The sequence below is a fragment of the Bos taurus genome, chromosome 18 (genome assembly GCF_002263795.3).
Source record: "Bos taurus isolate L1 Dominette 01449 registration number 42190680 breed Hereford chromosome 18, ARS-UCD2.0, whole genome shotgun sequence".
In the NCBI taxonomy this organism is placed as follows: Eukaryota; Metazoa; Chordata; class Mammalia; order Artiodactyla; family Bovidae; genus Bos; species Bos taurus.
Genome location: NC_037345.1, coordinates 8658388 through 8682928, shown reverse-complemented (window position 1 = coordinate 8682928; position 24541 = coordinate 8658388). Strand labels below are relative to the sequence as shown.

At 44.7% G+C, this 24541-nt stretch overlaps 1 protein-coding gene across 1 annotated transcript in view; it reads right to left on the bottom strand.

Annotated features, from left to right (window-relative positions):
- Positions 1–3097: 3097 nt before the first annotated feature.
- Positions 3098–24541, bottom strand: part of HSD17B2 (hydroxysteroid 17-beta dehydrogenase 2) — a 93471-nt gene continuing 72027 nt past the window's right edge. Inside the window, 2 exon segments of the mRNA NM_001075726.1 lie at positions 3098–3459; positions 9327–9464. Coding sequence (NP_001069194.1) covers positions 3098–3459; positions 9327–9464 — 500 coding nt within the window.

Genomic DNA, 24541 nt, shown 5'->3' with positions numbered 1-24541 from the left:
TCATCCAGAATGGCATCCCAAAACACAGATTTATCACCAGTATAATGAAACTCATGAAATTTAATGTTCCATTCAATAATGTAGTAAAGTTTATTTGTAGACCTTTATCAGCTCCCTGTGTAATAAAAGAAATCATATTTTCGCCACATGCTTTTTTCTGATTCCTCCCTCTTATCCTGGGTTGTGAGGATGGCCCGCTTCCCTCTGCCAGTATTGGGAAAATACAGAGAGTGAAGAGGTAAATGGGGCATGGGTATGGGCTTGCATGCAATTTGCATGTGATGCTGTGTGCCCAGGTATTAAATGTACCTTGTATTCTGCCCTTGAACAGAAAGCAGGACTGGGGAATATAAAATACTTTTTGCCAAGAGTCCTGTTGTTGAAATACCTGTTCATTATGCCTTCCCCTAAGAATATGACAAATACTCCAATATTGGGGCTTCGCTCTGCCATTAGCTCTTACTGTTTAATTGTAGTAAACCAGGAACGTTAATTACTGTGCAGACATGGTCTAGACATGGTGTTTTGTACGTAGTACTTGTCTCTCTTATTTTCTGAGAACCTGTAGGTATTGTTCTAAAATTGAGATATATCTAACTTACATGTTTTTAGAGTTTTTTTAATCTGTACCATTTAGAAGTTTTCATTGAATTTGTTACAGTATTGTTTTTGTTGTTTATGTTCTGGTTTCTTGACCATGAGGCACATGGGAACCTAACTCCCCAACCAGGAACTGAACCCACACCCCTGCACTGGAAGGCAAAGTCCTCACCATTAGATCTCCAGGGAAGCTCCTGAAAATTATTTTAATGCTTATTAATACTTACAGGTAACTTAGCCTCTTCTGGTTTAAAACAGGGTCTCCAGGTGACTGTGAGGTAGAATTCCAGATCCCTTCCCCTACCATCGCTTTCTCTTTTGCTTGCCCTAATCCTCAGAGTCCGGGTCCATAGGAGCTGGTGTGTTTTCAAAGCACCAGGGAAGTGGTGGTGTCTCATCTTCACCAGCTTTTTGGTTGGATTTCTTATCCTCACATAAGCCCCTAGCTCAAGTGGCCCCTGCTACAATATTCCCCCAAACCACCCTATAGACGCCCTGGGTTTTCATCCTAGAGTTCTCTTCCTCTCTCCATGAGCCTCAGTGATGTTTCCAGACCCCCCACTTCCACCCAAACCCAAGGGGTCATGGCCAGAGTGGTGGTGAAAGGCGGTCAGTCTTTCTCCAACCAAAAAGACTGTGCTGTGGTTTCTTTCCCTCTGTTGTTTTTTGTTGCTAAGTCGTGTCCATCTCTTTCGCAAACCCAAAAGATGGCCCTAAATCTCCATGGGGTTGAAAAATAGAAAAAGAACCTGCACAGTCTAGAAAGAAAATGAGACAAAGGGAGGTTTGCGATGAGCAAGAGGTCTGGATCTCTACTTCCTTCGTGTCAAGCTGGTTTTCTTTCTAGTTACTTTCATGCCTCCTCTGTTCACCAGCTCCTCCCCTTGCACCTCTACCAAGTGAACTTGGCTACACCTTCCTTAGTATCTCACGTTGCTCCCTTCAGCTGGACTTCTGCAAGTAACGATGCTGGCTTTTTCATCCTGCATGCTCATATGGAGGCCACAGGGATGGTTACCATGGACACCAATCCAGCCAAAAGACCTCAGGGCCTGTGCTTGAGATGGGAGGCCTCATCCCATTATCCCCAGGGCTCCTTGGGTAGAGGAAGGAAGAAGAAGGGCATGGAGCACTGGTTATAGACAATGAATCCAATACCTTGGATGCAGAAGTTGCAGCGAGACATCAGTGCGCAGTGAGAAAGACTCACTTTCACTGTGGTCCTTGCCATTTCTTCCTCCTCTTCTCCCATCCTGCTCTGTTTTCTTTCTTCATCTCTCTTTCTCTTTCCCTCTCCTGGCAGGCAGTGGAGTCCAACCTGGATTTCAATTCTAGCTCTGCCTTTTGCTAGCTGTGTGACAGTGATTGAGGAATTTAACCTCTCTGATACTTAATTCCCTTGCCTATTAAACTGGGGTGAAGATACCTACCTCCATTCTCTAATGAGAACTAGATGAGAGAATGTCTGATATCTATCCAGGGCAAAGTAAACACCCAACTGATGCTCTCCATGGTGATCATGTCTCCCCTCCAGTAAGTCCTATTGAAACTATGCAACTCAGATTAGGACTCAAACCCATTGTCCTTTTTTTTTTTTTTTTTTTCAAATTTGTATTTATTTTCGGCTGCCTTGGGTCTTCATTGCTGGACATGGGGTTCTCATTGCAGTGGCTTCTCTTGTTGCAGAGCACAGGCTCTAGTGAGCACAGGCTTCAGTAGTTGTGGCTCATGGGTTTAGTTGCCCTGTGGCATTTCAGCACATGGGATCTTTCTGGACCAGGGATCAAAACCTATGTCCTCTGCAATGGCACGTGGATTCCCAACCACTGGACCATCAAGGAAGCCCCTCAAACCCACTGTATTTTAATTGAAATCGCCCACCTGGTCTTAGGACTTAATGAAGTTCAGGTGCTTTATGTCTCATTGCAGAAGAGTGATAGGTAAAAAGTAGATTTATTGAGAAAGATACACACTCCACAGACCGAGTGTGGGCCATCTCAAAAGGCTTGGAGAGCAGCCCTGAAATACGGGGCAGTCCGTTTTTATGGGCTGGGTGATTTGATAAGCTAACAGGTGAGTGGGAGTGTCACTCCAACTGTTCCGGGGAAGGGGTAAGGATTTTCAGGAACTGGAGCACTGCCCGCTTTCTGGCCTTTTATGGTCAGCTTCAGAACTGTCCTGGCACCTGTGAGTGTGGCATTTAGGTAACACATTGTGATGAGCGTCTGATGAGGCTCGATCCACTGGAAGTTGAATTTTCCAGCAACATGGGTCTAGTTGGTTCTAACCAGTTTTTTGTTTTTTGTTTTTTTTTTTTTTGGTCATATGCTCAATGCCACTATCATGCTTTTAAAAGTTGTGCCCTGCCCCCTTCCCTCCTGTCTCCCTATTCAACCAACAGAATTCACAGGGGCTGCAAGGTAGGAAACCGCAACTTTAATGAGAAGCTTGAGATTTCTTTTTATTCCAAGACGCTTAACATTTCCCACTGAGTTGCCTACATAGCCTCATTCTCCCAGTTAGATGTGCTTAACACTCTGGGCATCTTCTTACTGTAGGTATGTATTTTTCTGCTAAGATAATCAAATATGCCAGTAGGGCTGATGGAAGCAAAACAGAGCCACGGATAAGACAATTTCCCCGGCGCATAAAATGCAAAGGGGCTCTGAGCAGAGATGGCGTGCCGAACGTCCAGGAGCACTGGGGAGATGTCTGGATCAGTGGAGGTTTTCATTAAGTTGAGAAAACTACGTTCGCTAAGGATATAGTCCTGGCCGTAGTCCTCTTGCACTTCAGGGGAAAGGTTGTCCAGGACAGTCCTCTCCAGCTTCTCCCACATTTGACTCGTGCCTGAGATGTCTGAGATGCAAGAAAAAAAAAAAGAGAGCGGCTCAGATGCTGGGAAGGCCAGAACAGGCATGTCCTACCCCTAACTGGGAAAAAGGCTCTTGTAAATTGGCTTCTGTCAGGAAGGACATTCCCAAATGCCTTTTAAAGTAAGTGCTTTGCTTTTTTATTTTTTAAAGATTTTTGGATGTGAGTCATTTTTAAAGTCTCTACTGAATTTGATACAGTATTGTTTCTGTTGTTGATGTTCTGTTGTTTTTTTTTTTGGTCAGAGAGGCATGTGGAATCTTAGCTCCCCAACCAGGGATTGAACCCACAGCCCCTGCATTGGAAGGTGAAGTCTTAAAGGGAAATCCTAAAGTATGTGCTTTATAATGGCAATTCTATTCTTTTAAACAGGCATGCAGAACAGGGCACAGAAGACTAGGTTTCCACAAACTGAACAGCTCATGTAACCAGCAGCCAGACCAAGAAAAGGAAAAACCAGCCAAGGCTCCTTTCCCAGGAGCAACTGTTCCAATAAACAGAATAGAGTTTTGCCTGACTTTAGACGCATGCACGCACAGGTACATGTATTGCGTAGTCAATAGCTTTCCATTCTGTAAACATGCCGTAAATTATTGATCTGTTATACTATGATGGCCCTTGGGGTTGTTTTCAATTTGAGACTCTTACAAATAGTGTTGCCATAAACATTCTAGTACATATCTTTTCATGACTATTAAATACAATATAAAATATAATGTATATATTATCTATGTCCATGTGCCAAGTCGCCTCAGTTGTGCCCGACTCTTTGCAACCCTATGGACTGCGGCCTGCCAGGCCCCTCAGTCCACTTTTAAAAATATAGCAGTAATGCCTGCGTATAAAGTTAAATATATGACATTGGGAATTCCCTGGTAGCCTAGTGGTTGGAATTCCGGGTTTCTACTGCCATTGCCCAGGTTAAATCCTTGGTCAGGGAAGGTCCCAAAAGCCTTGCAGCCAAAAAATAAAAAAAAAGTTAAAAAATAAAAAATCTTGAACATGATTTTATCTATTTAATAAATATAACTTTCATTTTAAACAACACATTAAAATTTAACACATAATGATTAAATATATAACCATAATTTAATATAGAAGTAAATTCTTGCTGATTATAGAAAATTTAACAATATCTATGTGCTGTGCTGTGCTTAGCAGCTCAGTCATGTCCAGCTCTTTGTGACCCCATGGGGAATAGCCCACCAAGCTCCCCTGTCCATGGAATTCTCCAGGCAAGAATACTAGAGTGGGTTGTCATGCCCTCCTCCAGGGGATCTTCCCAACCCAGGATCGAACCCATGTCTCCCTCATTACAGGCCGACTCTTTACCATCTGAACCACCAGGGAAGCCCAAGAATACTGGAGTGGGTAACCTACCCCTTCCTGACCCAGGAATCAAACCTGGGTCTTCTGCATTGCAGATGGGTTCTTTACCAGCTTAGCTACCAGGAAAGCCCAATAATATCTATATTTTACTTTAAAATATAGTAGCAATGTCTGCTTATTGTATAAATAATGAATAATAAGGAGATGCATATTTTTAAAAAATTACTCTCCTCTGAGGTCACTCACACTTTTGTGTCATTTTACAGTCCCTCCTACTTCATAAACATATACATGTATGTTTGACTTCAGCTTAATTTCATTTCATTTGTGTTTTCACAAACAAAACACAGAAAGGATCATACTAAATGAAAACACATATGGTATGTATTTTTTGTTTGTTTGCAGGTTTTGTTTTTGGTTTGCTTGCTTAGTAATAAATCACAGACCTGCCTCCTGGTCAATGGCTCGAGGTTTAAACCAGAGCTGCAGAATTTCCCACCGAGCAATTTTTAGTCACCACTTCTCAATCAAAGGACGAGCCAGTCGTTCCTAGATTTCCCCATTTCAGGCAGTGCTGCCTTCAACAACCTTGCACGATATATCCTTTTGTTTTTCACCCTTTACTTCTTTAGGCTACTGTCCCCAAAGGGTGACGATCCAGTCAAAAAACAGGTATATTTTGAATTTTAATAGCTACTGCCAGATTACTTTCCAGAAAGGTTGTAGCGACCCACACTCCCTCCTGCAAAGTGTGTGATTGCACAGGGATTGCTGTGGGGGTGAATCTTGTTTGCCAGCCTGGGTGACTCCTGGATATCAGAACAGTGAGGAAGCCCAAATGGGGTTTCCATCGCTCATTTCTTTTCATGAAGGCACGACACCCTGACACCCATACTTAAAGAAATGATTACCCTGACAGTTACCACTCTGGGGGCTTCTTTGACTTGGAAAACATGTTTGCATGAACTATGGTTCCTCCAGCTGCTTCTTCCCTAGTCTCTGCTCTCACAGACTAGGGGGTTTCTTTTCCTCTCCATTTCCTCCTTCACTGAACATCTCATGGACATTCTAATCACTCTTGCACCTGCCCTACCCACAATCCCCAAAGCTATGTTTATTGATGACAAAGCCACCAGCCTTTGATCAAACTTCATCGTCCTCTTCTGACATACTGTTGTCCATCCCCTGCCATTTTGAGGCCATGCACAATAAAACTGTTAAGATGACCTGGTTCCAAATCCAAACACTAGCTCATCTCAGCTCTGTGGCTCGAGAAATCCCTTAACTCCTCTGAGCCTCAGTTTTCTACCTATGAAATGGGACTATTGTGATGCCTGCCTCGTGTATGCTCAGTCGCTCAGTCATGTCACATCTTTGTGACCCCCGTGGACTGTAGCCCACCAGGCTCTTCCATCCATGGGATTTCCCAGGCAAGAATACTGGAGTGGGTTGTCATTTCCTTTTCCAGGGGATCACATAAAATCTTAAAATGTGCTTGGAGTGCAAAATGTTCTAGCTATTTTTATTGCAAGGGACCCCAAAAATCTGATGTCTCCTTGAATGTCTTCAGAAATTCTGTGTCCCTAAAGATTCCTTTTCTCATCTCCCAATTCAAATGTCAAACATAAGTCCTCAGCCCTCTACCATCTGGCCTCTTGCCTTTAGAGAGCCCAGCAAATATCAGCTTTATTTTTCATTTTACTTATTGTTTTTGGCCCCACTGTGTGGCATGTGCGGTGGGATCTTCCTTGTGATCAGGGATTGAACCCCATCCCCCTCAGTGGAAGCATGGAGTCCCAATCACTGGACTGCCAGTGTGAAGTGAAGGGAAAGTTGCTCAGTCGTGTCCAACTCTTTGAGACTCCATGGACTATAGAGTCCATGGAATTCTCCAGGCCAGAATACTGGAGTTGGTAGCCTTTCCCTCTCCAGAGGATGTTCCCAACCCAGGAACTGAACCCAGATCTCCCACATTGCAGATGGATTCTTTACAAGCTGAGCCATGAGGGAAGCCCAGTAATACTGGAGTGGGTAGCCTATCCCTTCTTGAACGGATCTTCCTGACCCAGGAATGAAACCAGAGTCTCCTGCATTGCAGGTGGACTCTGAGCTAGCAGGAAAGCCCACTGGGCCACCAGGGAAGTCCCCAAATGTCAGCTTTCAATTGAGAGCAGCTTAGTTTATGATATAAAAGGACCAGGCACTAGACCAAGAGATCTGAGTTTTAATCCCCACCACTGTGGTGTCATAGACGTCCATGCTGGAATATCTGTTACCCACCCTATAGCAGTGTCCTCGCCTGGTGAATGATGTCAAATAAACCTACCCCACAAGGCTGTGATGTAAATTCAGACATATACAGACAGGATGGGAGTAAAATTGGAATGATAATTAAGGGAACAATTTACAATTATCCAGTAAAGTTGAAGACAATGAAAATCTATGACCCAGTCATCCCATTCCTGGGTATGTGTCATAGGAAAAATCACACACACACACACACACACACATACACCACAGTACATGTGCCAGGAGCTCCACAGAATTGTTCACAATTGTCCAAAGAAGAAAGAAAGAAAGAAGAAAAAGTCGTGTCTGACTCTTTGCAACCCCATGAACTGTAGTCTGCCAGGCTACTCTGTCCATGGAATTGTCCAGTCCAGAATACTGGAGTGGGCAGACATTCCCTTCTCCAGGGGATCTTTTCAACCCAGGGATCGAACTCAGATCTCCTGCATTACAGCCAGATTCTTTACCATCTGAGCCACCAGGGAAGTCTAAAGCAACCCAAATATCCCATTGATGGTAGAAAAATTTGTGGCATATTCACAGAATATGACACAGCAACAAAAATGGATGAACTACAGCTATGCACAGCACAGAAGAATTGTGAAAACATAATATTTTGAGGAAAAAAACAGACACAAAAGATTACATACATGTTGATTCCGTTCAAAGCTCAAAAACTAATAAAGGCAAACTATTGTTTGAGGATGCATGCATGCATGGAACACTGTCAAGAACAGCAAATAAACAATTGTTAGAGAAAGTACAGGAGGTTAAATGTTGCAAGGAGGAGAGAGCCAAAAGCGGAGAGGACCGTATGGGGGCTTCTGGGAGCTGGAAATGTTTTGTTTTTTGATCTGGATGTTAAGTGTGTGAGTTTCTATCAATCTACTAAACTGTGTATATGCGATATATTTCTCAATTTAAAAAATAAGATCAACAGCATCAAGAAGGAATGTATGGAAAATGGCTAGTGCCTGATAAGAGCAGCTGCCCCCAAATGCTAGCGATGACAATTTCACTGGGTCCTTGAAACAGTCACTTAATTGCAGGGCTGCTGTCTGGTCCATAGTGCATCCTACATCTGTGTTAGAAGTTTACGTGGGCTGTGACACCAAGCCCTCAATGCCCCTGCCAGTTCATCATTCTCCCCTTTTCCATTAGCTGTCAGGCAGCTTTCCTCGCTCTGTCTCTCAGGCTGTCACATTTGGCATCGTCTCCGACCCACCCTCCTTCTCCAACTCCCCTCAACTCTTCTCCCCACCCAGAGAGTCCCCAAGCTGAAAACCCCTCCCCAGACTTCACCTCCCCTCCATTCCTAGAGTTCTGGTCCCACCTCTCAACCCGGATGGGCCACGTGTGTTTCCCCAGGTTTCCATCCCAGATGAACCCTTTCACCATCTCCTGGCTCCTCCTGGACAGCTCTGCGAGACTCCTGGCTGCCACATACCTCAAGACAAAGTTCTGCTTTTCTTTTTGATTTACATCTGGTGCGTTTGAGTTAATATTCAAACCTCTAGGGTTTGTTCTTTAGCGTGTTAGGCCTCCCTCTCCCAGTGTGTGGTTTTTTATTAGACATGCTCTTTTATATCTTCGCTTAAATCACCAATTAAATGTTTGATGGCCCAGAACTAAGGACTGAGCCATGGGGGGTCATTTGCCTCTCCCTAGAGTCCAGAAATTCAGCAAGTGGAGAAGAAAGGACAGCCATCTCCTCCCGGGGTAGAAGGAGGCAGATCATATCCATATCCTCCAGAGGGGACGAGGTGGTGTTTGAAAAAATACATGACATCAATATAATTCGTTGGTGTGAGGAGGCAGGGGAACAACTATACATTGCAAAGCTGGGCACTTGGTCATCAGTGCTTGAAAGAGGGGCTTCCCAGGTGGCGCTAGTGGTAAAGAACCCACCTGCCAATGCAGGAGAAGTAAGAGATGGGGGTTCGATCCCTGGGTCAGGAAGATTTTCAGAGGAGGGCATGGCAACCCACTCCAGTATGCTTGCCTGCGGAATCCCATGGACAGAGGGGCCTAGCGGGCTGCAGTCCCCAGGGTCGCAAAGAGTTGGACACGACTGAAGCGACTGAGCACGCATACACGCTTAAGAAAGGCCCGCCCATCCCAACCCCATTTTTGTCCACCGCTGACGGGTTTGATTTGACCTCTGTCAGAACAGAACCTCTGTCAGAATCTCTTCCAGAATGAACACTTTGGGGCTCTTGGGCTCAGACACCTACTTGTTTTGAAGCCTCCGGGCTGGATGACAGAGACTTTAACTCCCCATTTGGACAGCTCTTGTCGCAGGATTGATGAAAACATGATCAGAGCTGCCTTGGATGAGCCATAGGCTGCCATCTTCTGCATTGGAACCCCTCCTAGGGAACAACAAGAGGAAAAAAAAAATCGGGTCTGAGGTTTTTATTTGTTCATCCACTAAGTTTTTAGATGGCACCTACTTCATGCCAGGAGCTGGAATCAGCAATGACTAAGGCAGACAAAGGAAGACAAGGGCCCCCGGTACCCAGGTGAGCATGTGTTCCTGGTCACACTGCTGTCTGGCTTCCTTTGCTTCTGCTTTCCACGGCTGTTCCATCACAGCTGGTCCAATGACAATCCAAGTGTAAGGCTCAGTCTCTCCCAGCAATTAAGCTCAGGTAATAAAGAGCATCTGCCCAACCTCTGACCTTCCGGTTTGGCCGACCTACATTCTGAGGTCCTGGGTGGACATATGTTGGGGGAAGGAGGGGCAGAATGGGCACTGTTCACTCCATTACTGTACTCGTACTTGGGCTTAACACGTTGCCACAAGGAGTAACAGACACCACAGGGAACTGTGAAACATCTCTGTAAGAGGGTATGACCCGTCAGAATGGCCATCATCAAAAAGACTCTAAGTAATAAATGCTGCAGAGAGAGTTTGGAGAACAGGGAACCCAATTACTGTGGACAGTGACTGCAGCCATGAAATGAAAAGATGCTTGCTCCTGGGAAGAAAATTGCAGCCCAGTAAAACTGGGGGGCAGGGAACACAGGCATTGAAGAGATACCTAGAAGAGCTAATATCAATTAGCATTATTCTTCTTACATGATTATTAAAGCTCTGGTCTAGGATTTCCCTGATGATCCAGCTGTTAAGACCCCACGCGTCCAATGCAGAGGGTTCAGGTTTGACCCCTGGTGGGGAACCTAAGATCTCACAGGCCAGGCAGTGCAGCCAAAAAAAAAATTTTTTTTAAATAAATCTTTGGTCTGGCTCACATAACTTCCTTTTGGGAAACACTATCCCTTACCCCTCTGTCTTTGCAGGAAGGCTGCAAAGTCAGGGGTACTGTCATCATTAAGAGAGGTCGACTGGCCAATCATGATCTTGCATCCCCTGGCCATGGAGACTGGGCTGGGGCTGTGCATGTGACTTCAACTGAGCAGAGTCCTGATATAGACTGTGGAAGGGAAATAGCTTTATCATTTATTCCTGGATATCTACGTGTGATAATGGTGAAACGTCAGAACTCCCGGGGCCGTTTTGGTCACCACCTCACAGAAGGTAAGCAAAAGAAAGTGGTGACAAGCAAGTTCAGAAAGCTAGAGGTGGAGGGTTGTGGACTGAAACGGAGATGGAGCTGGGGGAAGAGTTATGATCACCCTGAAGCTTGTTTGCAACTGTCAGTGAGCTCGTAAACTCCCACTTCCTTCTTTAAGTTCCTTTGAGGTTTGGCCCTGTCACTTAAAAGAAAGAGTCCTGAAGCTTAACTAATGCAATTTCAATATAGAATCTGGCATCAAATGTTAAACTCTGATTCCTGCTTGCCACGTATTTAAGCTGCTTCTTATTGAAGTGATTAAGAGTTCAAAATCCAGTTCCTTCCTTTGACCCGTGAGAAGGGCAAAAGCAAAGAAGCAAAAGCAACTTGTTCAAACTTTCAACCCAGTTTGGACAGTTAGCCTTGTCATTTCTTCACGGTTTTTAGAGATGAGGTGGGCACGGCCAGCTGGAAGGCAGGTTAGCAGAGGGCAGCAGTTAAGGGCTGGCTTCTGGAGCCAACTGCACCTGTGTTCAAAGCCAGTTAAAGTTAGGAAAACCAGGTCATGTTGATGCACCTTCTGATCTATAAATTAAGAGTAAGGATAATACGTGTGTTACAGGATGGTTGTGAAAGCTGAGTGAGTGGTACAGAACAGGCTCCTAATAGACCTTCCTGTTACTTGCCCAGGCACTGGGTTGTTTAAAAGCTCCCCCGGGTGATTCCAGCGGTCAGATCTGGTTGTTAAACGCTTCTCAAGAACGTCTCTGAGTGTTTTCCATGTGTCTCTGCCTTCTGGACGTGTAAATGTTAATCCAGCCTGGGACCTGGGAAAACTGAGGTTTATGTTTTGGTTGTAGAAGTTGTGACTCAGAAGTTGGACAGCGACCTGGCATTGCTGTCTTATCTTTGATCTAAGTCTCAGAGACGTGGCTGGGGCAGGGGGAGGGCAGGGGTAAGGTATGTTGTGTTTCAAGAGTCTGAAATTAAATCTAAGGCTATGCTGGAAGAAAGTGTTTCTTGTTTATATGTTTGGTTTTGATGGATCTTGTGCTGTATGTGCCTTGGTCAAAATATATTTCCCTTAAATTATGTTGACTGAAAGCATATCTCAGAAGGTTGCATTCTGTATGATTCCATTTATATTACATTCTTGAAATAAAATTATACAGATGGAGAATAGATTTGTGGTCACCAGAAGGTGGGGTGAGGGTGTGGATGTGGTCCTGAAAGGGATAGCTCAGGGGATCCTTTTGCTGAAACATTCTGTATTTTGATTGTGTTGGTGGTTTTAGAAAGCTATGCATATGATGAAACTGCACAGAATTACACACACACACACATAAATGGATGCAGATAAAACTGGTGAGGTCTGAATAAGCTCTGTGCATGGTACTGATGGTTTTGATGTCACACTATAATTACACAAAATGTTATCTTTAGGGAAGACTGAGTGAAGGGCCAACAGGACTTCCCTGTACATTTCCTTGCAGCTTCCTGAGAATCTATACTTATTTCCAAATAAAAAATTTTTTAAGGCATACTCTCTTTAAGGCATTTTAGGGCTAGAGAATTGCCTAGCTGCCATGCAGGTCTTTGGATGTACCAAGATCATAGGGTGTCTTAACATTTTGGTAAATAAAACTAAAAATTTAGGTTTTTGTTTTTTTTTTAAGCTTGTCATGGGACGCCCCTGGATTTCCCTGGTGGCTCATTGGTAAAGAATCCACCTGCCAATGTAGAAGATGTGGGTTCGATCCCTGGGTTGGGAAGATCTCCTGGAGAAGGAAATGGCAACCCGCTGCAGTATTCTTGCCTGGAGAATCCCACGGATAGAGGAGCCTGGCAGGCTACAGTCCATGGGGTTGCAAAAGAGTTAGACATGACTTAGCGACTAAATAACAAAAAATAGGAGGCCCCCAAATCAAGGTCTGGCTAATCTGAAACATAAAAGATGAGCCCCCTAAGCACACCAGAGTGTGAAACATTTCTGCTGAGGCTGCAAGCAAATTTAAAGTGACAGTGTACTTGTCAGTCACTCCATCCCACATGCACCTCCATCACAGATTAGGCTAATGCAAAAGCAAAACTTTGCCCTTAGAGGGATACTCCCTCAGGAGATATTAAAATTGAATGCTGGGGTTCCTGTAAGTCAATTCTAAGTAGCCAGTGCTGGTAAACTGCCCAGAATATGGGGTGACCTGTTATAAAGCAACTTAATGGAACACCCAGGCAACAATGGGACTTGTTTTAACCATCTGCATACAAACCTATGGACTATTTTGCTGCTGCAGTGGTTGCTTAGTTGCTAAGTCATGTCTAACGTTTTGCAACCCCATGGACCTTAGCCCACCAGGCTCCTCTGTCTATGGGATCTCCCAGGCAAGAATACTGGAGTGGGTTGCCCTTTCCTCCTTCAGGGGATCTTCCCAACCCAGGGATCAAACCCTCATCTCCTGCATCGGCAGGCGGAATCTCTACCACTGAGCCAGCAGGGAAGCCCCAGGGACTCTTTCCATCCTTCACAACTGCAAGCCATCTATCTCCCCTTGGTGGAGCCACCATGAATGCAGCATCCCACCCCCTTCTAAATCTACCAGTCTCCCCTACCCAGTCTTTCTGCCTCGGGGAACTACTCAGTGACTCTGTTGTCTGGCAAGAACAAACTCAGCATTCACATTTGTCATCAGTCTAGGGTTCCTTGTCTTGGACTTCATGGTGTAGAGGGAACCTTGAAGTTACAATCCTGCAGTTTACAGAACTGTGAGGCCTTCCCCCGACCCACCCCCCACCATCCCCTAAGGTGGGGCTCAGTCCTAGTCTTTGCCTGACTCATTTGGTGCTGGACAAGCAACAGGTTAGTAACCTTTCAGTTCTAGCAGTCAAGTGCTCTTAGGGTCCTCTGAGGAAGCACAGGGCCTCAAAGGCTCCTCATACACACAAGGACCCATACCTACCAGACCATCTTTTTCCTGACCAAAAGCTAACACACGGCTTTCCAAGTGGATGTCCTGTAACACAGGGCGGAATACCTGCAACTTTTCAGCCCGAAGCTGTATAGGTAGGGTGTGATATTTTGATTTATGATAAATATGTATTTGGTCATGGTCGTTGTTTCTGGCACTGGGCTTCTAAAGCCCCGGGAGTTTCCTAAGGCAGCGGTCCCCGGCCTTTTTGGCACCAGGGACTGATATCACGAAAGACGATTTTTCCACAGACAGGAGGTGGGGGGTGGGGATGATTTCAGGATGATTCACGCACATACATTTATTATGCACTTTATTTCTGATCTAACCCTGCCACTAATCTGACAGGAGGTACTAGTCTCAGGGCTGGATGTTGGGGACCCCTGCCCTAAGGGACAGGAGCTGCAAAGGTTAAAGGAGACTTTTGTCACGTTAATGAGGCAACCAACAAAACCCTCTCCTAAGGATGGGGCTGGTTGCCACTGGATTCAACCTTGTGATTAGAGGGTTGGAACTTTCAGTTTTACCCCCACCTCCATCTCCAGTGAGGGGAGAGGGGAGATTGAGATCAATCATCAACGGCTAATGATGTAGTCAATCACATGCTCTAACGAAGCCTCACGAAAGCCCCAAAGGAGGGCATTGGGAGAGCTTCCAGGTCAGTGACCGCACGGAGATTGGCTTTCAGAGAGCATGGAAACATCTCACCCTTTCCCCATGCCTTGCCCTGTGTAGCTCTTCATCTGGCTCTTGATCTATATCCTTTAATATCCTTTGTAATAAACCAGTAATCCAGTGAGTTGAGCTGCTCTAGCAAATTAATCAATCCCAGCAACAGAGTAGTTGGTACCTCTCTTCTACAGCCCATCGATCAGAAGCACAGACGATAACCTGGGCTTGTGACCAGCATCCACTGTTTGTTTGCCCCCGTGTTTGCCTGATATGTCCTTGTTTGGTAGTCTGAAAGAGTGAGAATTTAGAGTAAAAGACCTAGGTACCAACCCTCATTACATTGCTTACCAGCTGGATGATCCTGGGCTACAATGTGCTTAATCTAAAAGGAATTAGTCTCTGCATCTTGCAGATAGATGTTAGAATTGAATCCAAAGTGGGGATGGGCGGGTGGTTGGGGGAACAGTCCTATAGGACTGAGCCCTCAACCAGCGGGACCTGATGCTCTATCCAGGTAGAAAGCGTCAGAATTGAGTTGCATTGTAGGCACCCTGCTGGTATCCGAGCATTGCTTGTTGGTGTCTGGGAAACTCTTCTCTGCGATTTGGGACCAGGCGCAGGACACATTTATAGGGGTACCAGGGTCCCATATCCACAGCAGCATTCTCATTCTCTAATATCTTCCCAAGACAGTACTCTCATGACCTTGTCTTGGGAGAAAGCAGTGAGGGTTCCTAGCTGGTTTCTGCTTCCTCCAAGGTCAAGTGAGTCATTTCAAGTAACAGAGTCCAGGGAATTCCCTGGCAGTCCAGGGGTTAGGGCTTCTCTGCTGAGGGCCAGGGTTAAATCCCTGGTCAGGGATCTAAGAATCCCCACCTCCATCACCCTGCCCCAAAAAAGGAACAAAGTTCATTACTATATTGCACCTTTCCAACTCAAGAACACAGACCAGGGCTTCCATGGTGGTCCCATGGTAAAGATCGCATGCTTCCACTGCAGGGGACAAGGGTTTGATCCCCTCGTTGGGGAAGTTCTGCATGCTACGAAGTGCAGCCAAAAGGAAAAAAAAAAAAAAAAGAACACAGACCAACCCAGGAGAGGTAGGTTTGCTTACCTCATTTAGGTATGGATAACAGAAATTTGAGATTAATAGCATCTCCCCAGTCCCTGGGGATTTAACAAACTGTTCAGAAGTATCTAAGACCTTGTTCAAAGTGTGATTGAGAAGCAGCGGCAGCAGCTGGGAGTCTATTAGAAGTGCAAGCCCTCGGGTCCCACTCCAGACCCACTGAATCAGAAATTCTGGGGGTGAGAGCAGGATATTTTTCTTACTGTGATAAAACACACAAAATGTAAAATTCACCATCTAACCCTTTTTTTTTTCTAATTTTATTTTATTTTTAAATTTTACATAATTGTATTAGTTTTGCCAAATATCAAAATGAATCCGCCACAGGTATACACGTGTTCCCCATCCTGAACCCTCCTCCCTCCTCCCTCCCCATACCATCCCTCTGGGTCGTCCCAGTGCACTAGCCCCAAGCATCCAGTATCGTGCATCGAACCTGGACTGGCAACTCGTTTCTTACATGATATTTTACATGTTTCAATGCCATTCTCCCAAATCTTCCCACCCTCTCCCTCTCCCACAGAGTCCAGAAGACTGTTCTATACATCAGTGTCTCTTTTGCTGTCTCATACACGGGATTATTGTTACCATCTTTCTAAATTCCATATATATGCGTTAGTATACTGTATTTATGTTTTTCCTTCTGGCTTACTTCACTCTGTATAATAGGCTCCAGTTTCATCCACCTCATTAGAACTGATTCAAATGTATTCTTTTTAATGGCTGAGTAATACTCCATTGTGTATATGTACCACTGCTTTCTTATCCATTCATCTGCTGATGGACATATAGGTTGCTTCCATGTGCTGGCTATTATAAACAGTGCTGCGATGAACATTGGGGTACACGTGTCTCTTTCCCTTCTGGTTTCCGCACTGTGTATGCCCAGCAGTGGGATTGCTGGATCATAAGGCAGTTCTATTTCCAGTTTTTTAAGGAATCTCCACACTGTTCTCCATAGTGGCTGTACTAGTTTGCATTCCCACCAACAGTGTAAGAGGGTTCCCTTTTCTCCACACCCTCTCCAGCATTTATTATTTGTAGACTTTTGGATCGCAGCCATTCTGACTGGTGTGAAATGGTACCTCATAGTGGTTTTGATTTGCATTTCTCTGATAATGAGTGATGTTGAGCATCTTTTCATGTGTTTGTTAGCCATCTGTATGTCTTCTTTAGAGAAATGTCTATTTAGTTCTTTGGCCCATTTTTTGATTGGGTCGTTTATTTTTCTGGAGTTGAGCTGTAGGAGTTGCTTGTATATTTTTGAGATTAGTTGTTTGTCAGTTGCTTCATTTGCTATTATTTTCTCCCATTCTGAAGGCTGTCTTTTCACCTTGCTAATAGTTTCCTTTGATGTGCAGAAGCTTTTAAGGTTAATTAGGTCCCATTTGTTTATTTTTGCTTTTATTTCCAATATTCTGGGAGGTGGGTCATAGAGGATCCTGCTGTGATGTATGTCAGAGAGTGTTTTGCCTATGTTCTCCTCTAGGAGTTTTATAGTTTCTGGTCTTACGTTTGACCATCTAACCCTTTTAAGGTGTACAATGCAGTGGCTTTTAGTATGTTTACAATATTGCACAACCAACAGCACTATTTGGTTCTGTATTTTCAATGCCCCAAAAGGACACCCCGTGACCATTAAGAAGTCACCTCTCACACCTTTTCCCTCCAGGCCCTGAGAACCACTAACCTGCTTTCTGTCTCTATGGGACTGCCTGTGTTGGACATTCCACATGAATAGGACTATCCCAAGATGTGGCCTTTTGCAGCTGGCCTCTGTCACTTAGCACAATCTTCTCAAGGTTCACCCTTCAGTGGATCAGCGCTTTGCTCCTTTTTGTGGATTAATAATATTCCATTGTGTGGACAGATCACGTTACGTTCATCAGTTGATGGACATTTGGATTGTTTCCATCTCTAGCTATTGTAAATAATGATGCTATGAAGACCTGTGTACAAGTTTTTGTTTGAACACCTGTTTTCTGTTCTCTCAAGTATGCACTTAGGAGTAAAATTGCTGAGTCATACTGTAACTCTATGTTTAATTTATTGCTGCTGCTGCTAAGTTGCTTCAGTTGTGTGAAGCATGACTGTACGACCCCATAGACGGCAGCCCACCAGGCTCCCCAGTCTCTGGGATTCTCCAGGTAAGAACACTGGAATGGGTTGCCATTTCCTTCTCCAATTTAATTTATTGAGGAACTGCCAAATGTTTTCCACAGAGGGTGCACCATGTTACATTCCCACCAGCAATTCAGGAGCATTCCACTTCCTCCATATCCTGGCAGATCAAGTGTTGTTTTCTGATTTTTCATGACATCACCCTAGTGGGTGTGAAATATTACCTCATTTAAGTTTTGGCTTCCTGTCATTGTTTTTAAGTAGCCCTCTTGCTGATATTAATGCATCCAAAGTTTAAAAAAATTGTCCAGGGACCAGTAGCATTCACTTAGGAACTAGTTACGAAATACAGACTCTTAGGCCCTCTCAGACCAATTCGGTCAAATCCTTCATTTTAACAGGGCCGCCCGATGCAAAGAGCAGACTCATTGGGAAAGACCCTGATGCTGAGGAAAATTAAAAGCAAAAGGAGAAGAGGGCAACAGAGGATGAGATGGTTGGATGGCATCACCGACTCAATGGACATGAGTTTGAGCAAACTCGTGGAAATAGTGAAGGAGAGGGGAGCCTGGCGTGCTGCAGTCCATGGGGTCACAGAGAGCCAGACACGACTGAGTGACTGAACAACACCAACTAGGCGATCACCGTACACAGCGTTTGAGAAGCACTGACGTAGGCGACAGCCCTAAACTGCTGACACTTCCTCATCATTGCTTAAACACACTGGAGTTAGGGTCTGTGGTTTTTCTGTTTGTTTTGGGGGTTATTTTGCCCCCCATTTTTGCCTGGTATCCTTGTTTGGTAGTCTGGAAGAGTGAGAGGAACACAGAATTTGGAGTCAAAAAACAGACCTGGGTACCAACCCTGACTCCACTGCTTACCAGCTGGATGATTCTGGGCTAGAGTGTTCTTGATCCAAAAGGAATTAGTCTCTGCATCCTGTAGATGGATGATTCTGGGCTAGAGTGTTCTTGATCTAAAAGGAATTAGTCTGTGCATCCTGTAGATGTTAGAAATGAATGACTTGAAGTATGTAAGTATCTAATTAAACTCAGCACGAAGATGTTCACTCCATCTTGCTCTCCCCTCTCCCCCATTGTCCTGTGCTTGCTCTGGCTAGTTTTGAGGAAGTAGATCTCATCTTTGGCTTCTTCTCACATTACTGAGCAACTGAGACTGGCTGAATGATTTGCCAGATGGTTCCCTTAAGGCAGCTAGTTCAACAAGGGGGGGAAAAAAATCCAGGCATGATCCCATAGTCAATTTCTACCGACTAGGGCTTCCCTGGTGGCTCAGTCAGTAAAGAATCTGCCTGCAGGACAGGAGACATGGGGTTCAATTCCTGGGTTGGAAGATCTGCTGGAGAAGGAAATGGCAACCCACTTCAGTATCCTCACCTGGGAAGCCCCATGGACAGAGTTGCTTGGCGGGTTACAGTCCCTGGGGTCACAAGAGTTGGACATGACTTAGTGACCAAACCACCACATGGACTAAGTCAAATTGAACTCAAGGTTGGATCTGCCTGTAATTTGTAGACTTGTAAGACTCTCTGTGAGGCCAAGGACCCTGGTGCAAAGTTTTTCACACATTTTTAAACAGCTTGATGTGATGGGTGTCAACTACAAATCGGCACTTGCCAAGATCGCTGCGAACGACTGAAGAACAAGGGCATTCACCATCTGCCTCAATGGAGACTGAACCCTGCACTGTTGCAACCGTTGACCTTTAACACCCGCTGAGGGAGTTCAGGGTGGAGTAAGGCACTCTGTGCCCTGATGGCATGGGTCTTTAGATAGATGTTTTAGGAACAGATTTTATAACCTCAACCTTTGCATCTCCTCATATCTAGAAAAGCAATAAATCCCTTCATGGTGACATCAGATCCTCTCAACTAGCAGAAACCTTTTTGTAAATGAATGCTTAATGGTATTGAACTCCCCCCTTCACCAAAATCTTATATATTGGCCTTCCCCTACTACCTCTTTTGGAGCAGTCTCTAAGAACTATCCGAGCTGCTGCCTTCCGGGCTGCAGTCCTCATTTTGCTGGCAATAAAGCTCAACTCGCACCTCTCAAGGTGTGCATCTTTTTAGTCGACTTGGGCAATCATCACTATCTCTCAGTAGAGAGATCCCTGTTACTAGAGTGCCTTCTGCAACTGTGCTAAGTGCTCAGAACCCACAGTGCATTTAGCTCTATGGTTGAGACCAGAAGTTCTCAACTGGGGGTGCTTCTGCACCCCACCCCCACCCCCAGTGGCCACGTGGTAATATCTGAGGGTTTCTCAGCGCTGTGGGTGGCTACTACTTACATCTAGTGAACCAAGAACACATGTTGCTAAACATCCTGCGGTGCATCAGACAGCCCCCCACAGAAAGAATTAGCCTCCCCACATTATCAATAATGTGGAGGCTGGAAATGCTGCCTTCGACTCAGGTGCTGTGCCACCCTGTCATGACAGGAGATGAAAGGGACCCATAGACAAGTGGGGTGGCCTGCCCTCAGATCGCCCAGCTAGTAATACAAGAGCACAGTTCAGAGCACAACCGGCTCAAAATCCCTGAGGCCTGAGTCGTTTTGATAAGGTTTGCTTTTAGCTGTTCTCACTCAAGTACAGCTTGCAACATAACACAGGTATTTGCTTTGCAATTTCTTAAGAGGACAGCTGGCCAGAAAAGACTTTCAGGCCTCTCAATCATAAAGATTTTTCACCTGCCCTTTGTCCCATCAATCAGTCATCTCTCCCTTCCTTCAATCCATGGTTAAATATTTATCAAACTGCCTTGCCGAGATTTAGGTTAAAGAGCTATCCTATTCTGTGGGAGGGATGAGAAACGAACTTGCTTACAGGGCAGGGGTAAATGTCCTCCCGGGTAGGTTGTGGTCAAATCTGGAAGTCGTGACCTACTGGGCTTATCCGCCCAGGAGCTATCGTGTGTGATAGGAAGCGGCAGAATGAAATGCCAGGTAGTGTCACAGTCAGGCGTGCTGATGCCAGCAGTGGGCAAGATGAAAAGCCACAGGGGCACACAGAGCCAGCCTCTTCATGGTGGACGGCCTTTGAGTCTCTTACTCTACTACACGCCAGGTTCAAGGCTGATGCTTAAATCCATGTCATTTCATTCCATCTCACCATGGCCCTAAGAAGGAACAATCATTTTTATCCCCTTTGTAAAATGCACTAGCTGCAGCTCAGATTCAGGACTTTGTCCTGGGTCACTCCACTGTCAGCAGGAAAGACAGGATCAAAACCTATGCAGTTTATCCCCACTCAGCTTCCTGGCTTTCTCTCCTTTTTGAAACCTGATTCTATCTATATAGCTACATGCTGCCTCACTTGTACTTTCTGTTTCTTGTTGCTTTCTTTGGAGAGGAGGAGATGTAGGAGGGAAGGGTGTATTCGTAATGCGATCGACTCTTGTGTGCATCTCCTGGAGAAGTCTTTAAAGAAGCAATGTTTCTGCCCTGCCCCAATCCTGGAACTTCCTGTCTACTGACTGTCTTTACACCTGGATATGGGGGCGAGGCTAAAGCTTGCAGATTAATAGGCAGAGGAACATGGTAGAGGTGATCCTTTGGGAAAAGTCTCTGACATGATGTTAACACAAGATCCCACCTGAATCAGTGGGAGAGGCAGTGACTTGGTGCATCAGAACATGGGGCCAAAGTTCAATTCCAGTTCTAGCTGCAGGGCTGGTTATATAACTGTTATGAAACTTGATTTTCACAACTGCAAAAGGAGGATACTAATGCTTTGCGGGGTTGTTGGGATCATATATCTGATGGCATCCCCAAAATGTCTAAAACCCAATAGCTGTTTGTGTAATTGCTAAGTCATGTCTGACTCTGACCCCATGGACTACAGCCTGCCAAGTTCCTCTGTCCATGGCATTTTCCAGGCAAGAATGCTGGAGTAGGTTGCCATTTCCTTCTCCATAATGCCTAATGGATGCTTCCTAATAATTATTAACATCTGTTAGATGTCTACTATATGCCACGCACCACTCTAAGTACTTTAACATCAGTTCTATTGGTCACAACTGTCCATCTTCCAACCACTCTTTGACTCTGACCCTCTTGCCTCCCTCTTATAAGGATTCTTGTAACCACATCAGACCCACCTAGATAACTCAGGATGATCTCTGCCTTTCAGATCCTTAACTCAATCATACCTACAAAGTCCCTTTTGCCAGGTAAGGTTACATAATTCAGGTTCAGGGAATCATGGCATGGATATATCTGAGAGATCATTATTCTCTACCAGACCAGTTGTCTATTCACAGTATCGTGAGACACTGTCTTTGGGGTTACTTGCTATGCAGCTTTGAATAAATGGAACAGAGTTATCAGTTCCAGCTTAGCTCCTCCTGGCTGATGCAAACTTCCATGATAAATCTACATGATATTCTTGTCATGCAGAGGGTGGCCAAGGTGCCAAGCTCAAGACAACCTGAAGGGTCAGGGCAGCCAGGAGCTCCCGGGAGAACTTTGGAGAACACTTATTAGTGACTGGCTCTCTCTCTCTCTCTTCATACCTCCATCTTCAAAATGAGAAAAAGACCAGCATGTACTTCCATATAAGTACATTTTCCAAAATTACTATTGCATTAGCTTTGCCAAGAGACTCATCGTCAAGCTGTCATCATCTTGGATGTTAATTTCTGTGGATTAGTAGTAGGCTATATAGTGTCTTTTACACATCCTGTGACTTTTCTGATTCTTGTGTTACAGTCTAGCCTCTTTTCTCCTTGCTTAAAATCTCTTCCATTGTTCTGCAAAACACTCATCAGCAAAGTGCAAGGAATTCTGCTGAATTCCTCTGCTCCTCATCGATAAGGTAAACTGTATGTATGGTTTAAGATCTTTGGCTCCTGTCTTCTTACAAATGCCTGCGCTGTCAAGGACATATGCTTCCTGTCTGCCCTGATTTCGTGCTATTGTTCTAACAACTTTATAAAATACCCTGGGTGACTTCTGAGTCCTGTAAATGAACCCACTGCTGGATTTTCCCTGAAACATAAGGATTTGGAGCTGGGTGTGATGAAGGAAGACTCCACGCATCCTCGTGGATGGAGTGAGAGGCTCCGGTGAGTGACTGGCTAAGAGCAAAGGAAAGAAAGGCACAGGGATAAACAAACCAAAGAAAGCTCAAAGCTCTGAAACCTGAAGACCAGGAGATGAACAGAAAGAAGTTAAGAGAGCAAACTTTTGAGTTGCTAGTAGCAAGTTTAGCTTCAAACATGTTGACTTGATGATGATGGTAAAATAATGGAATGGAAATAATTAAGGCTAGGTGTAAAGGTTTTGCATGTCTAGTGGTGAGAATAGGAGTGAGATGTGTGATTTAATACTCAAAAATTTTCCTCTAATGGAAACATGTGGTAAGTGAAATTGTTAGTTGCTCAGTCATGTCCGACTCTTTGCGACCCCAAGGACTGTATCCCACCAGTCTCCTCTGTCCCATGGAATTCTCCAGGCAAGAATACTGGAGTGGGTTGCTATTCCCTTCTCCAGGGGATCTTTCCAATCCAAGAGTCAAACCAGGGTCTCCTGCATTGCAGACATATTCTTTACTGCCTGAGCCACCAGGGAAACCCAAACATGTGACAAGTCAGTTCAAAGTCTTGGCTTAAGGACTTCCCTGGTGGTCTAGAGGTTACGACTCTGTGCCTCCAATGCAGGGTGTGCAGGTTTGATCTCTGGCCAGGGAACTAAGACCCTACATGCCATGTGGCATGGCCTTTTTTTTTTTTTTTTTTTTAAGGCTTAGAAAAGTTTTAGAGGCCAAGTTGAAGATGTATGAATGGACATCCTCGTAGTATAAATTCATCACTTGTCTATTCATTCATCCATGTTTCCATTCCTTTGCACCCTTGCATTTTTCCATTTATTAATTGAGCTTTTACTTCCTGCCAGACACTGGGCCCATAACAGATAATGTGCATATTAGTGAAATGTAAAATAAAATCTTATGAACGAATGAGCAGCTCAAAGTTGAGAACAGAGGAAGAGAAAAACTTCCTTGTCACTGTGTCAGGCAAAAGGCAATGACAGGTCATTTCAGTAAATATTTGTTGAATGAATGAGGCAAAGGAGCATGTGAGACTTCTAGAAGTACCAGACTGAGAAAATTGAAGTTTTTGCAGAGGTCAAAAATGTAAAGGCTAAATTCAGAAGAAAGATAAGGGTGAAGTACTGCCAATGTGTTTTCTCAGGATTGGTTTGCTTTAGCAAAAAAATTGGAAATATTTTGGGGTTCTCATAAAAGTTAAAATACAACACTCGTTGCTCTTAACCAACTTAGACCTCTCTCTCTCCATCCTTTCCCCTCCTCCCTCCCTCTTTTCCTTCCTTCTTTCCTTCCTTCCTTGCAACCAGCAGTGTTAATGTTGAAAGTGTTAGTTACTCAGTCGTGTCCAACTCTGCGACCCCATGGACTGTAGCCTGCCAGGCTCCTCTGTCCATGGAATTCTCCAGGCAAGAATACTGGAGCGGGTTGCCATTCCCTTCTCCTGGGGATCTTCCTGACCCAGGGATTGTGCCTGGGTCTCCTGCATTGCAGGCAGATTCTTTACTGTCTGAGCCACCAGGGAAAGTAGCAATGTTAGCAACACACTCAAATAGCTGTAAAATTCAAGGAAGTTGCTAAGTTAGAGCCAGGGAAGAAAATATCAGGGACAATATTAATTATCTAAAAAATACAAAAAAACAAAAAACCTTCCCCCTTGAAACGTAAAGAAACCCAAATCAGATGAACAAATAGATGGACTTTTATTTAAAAAAAAAATCTTACTCAGAGCCAACTGAGCCAACAGTGAAGATTGGCATTCCTCTACGCAAAGACAGGATCCTGGAGTTTAGAGCCCATCCTCTAGGCTTCCCACTTACCCACACAGTGACTTCCCCCAACAACCCCCTGGACACCACTCAAAGCCTACTAAGGTTCTGAGGAACCCCAGTTTGTAGGTTTATCATATATGGCCTTTACTATGCTGAGGTAAGTTCCTACTATGCCCATGTTTTGAAGAATTTTAATCACAAATC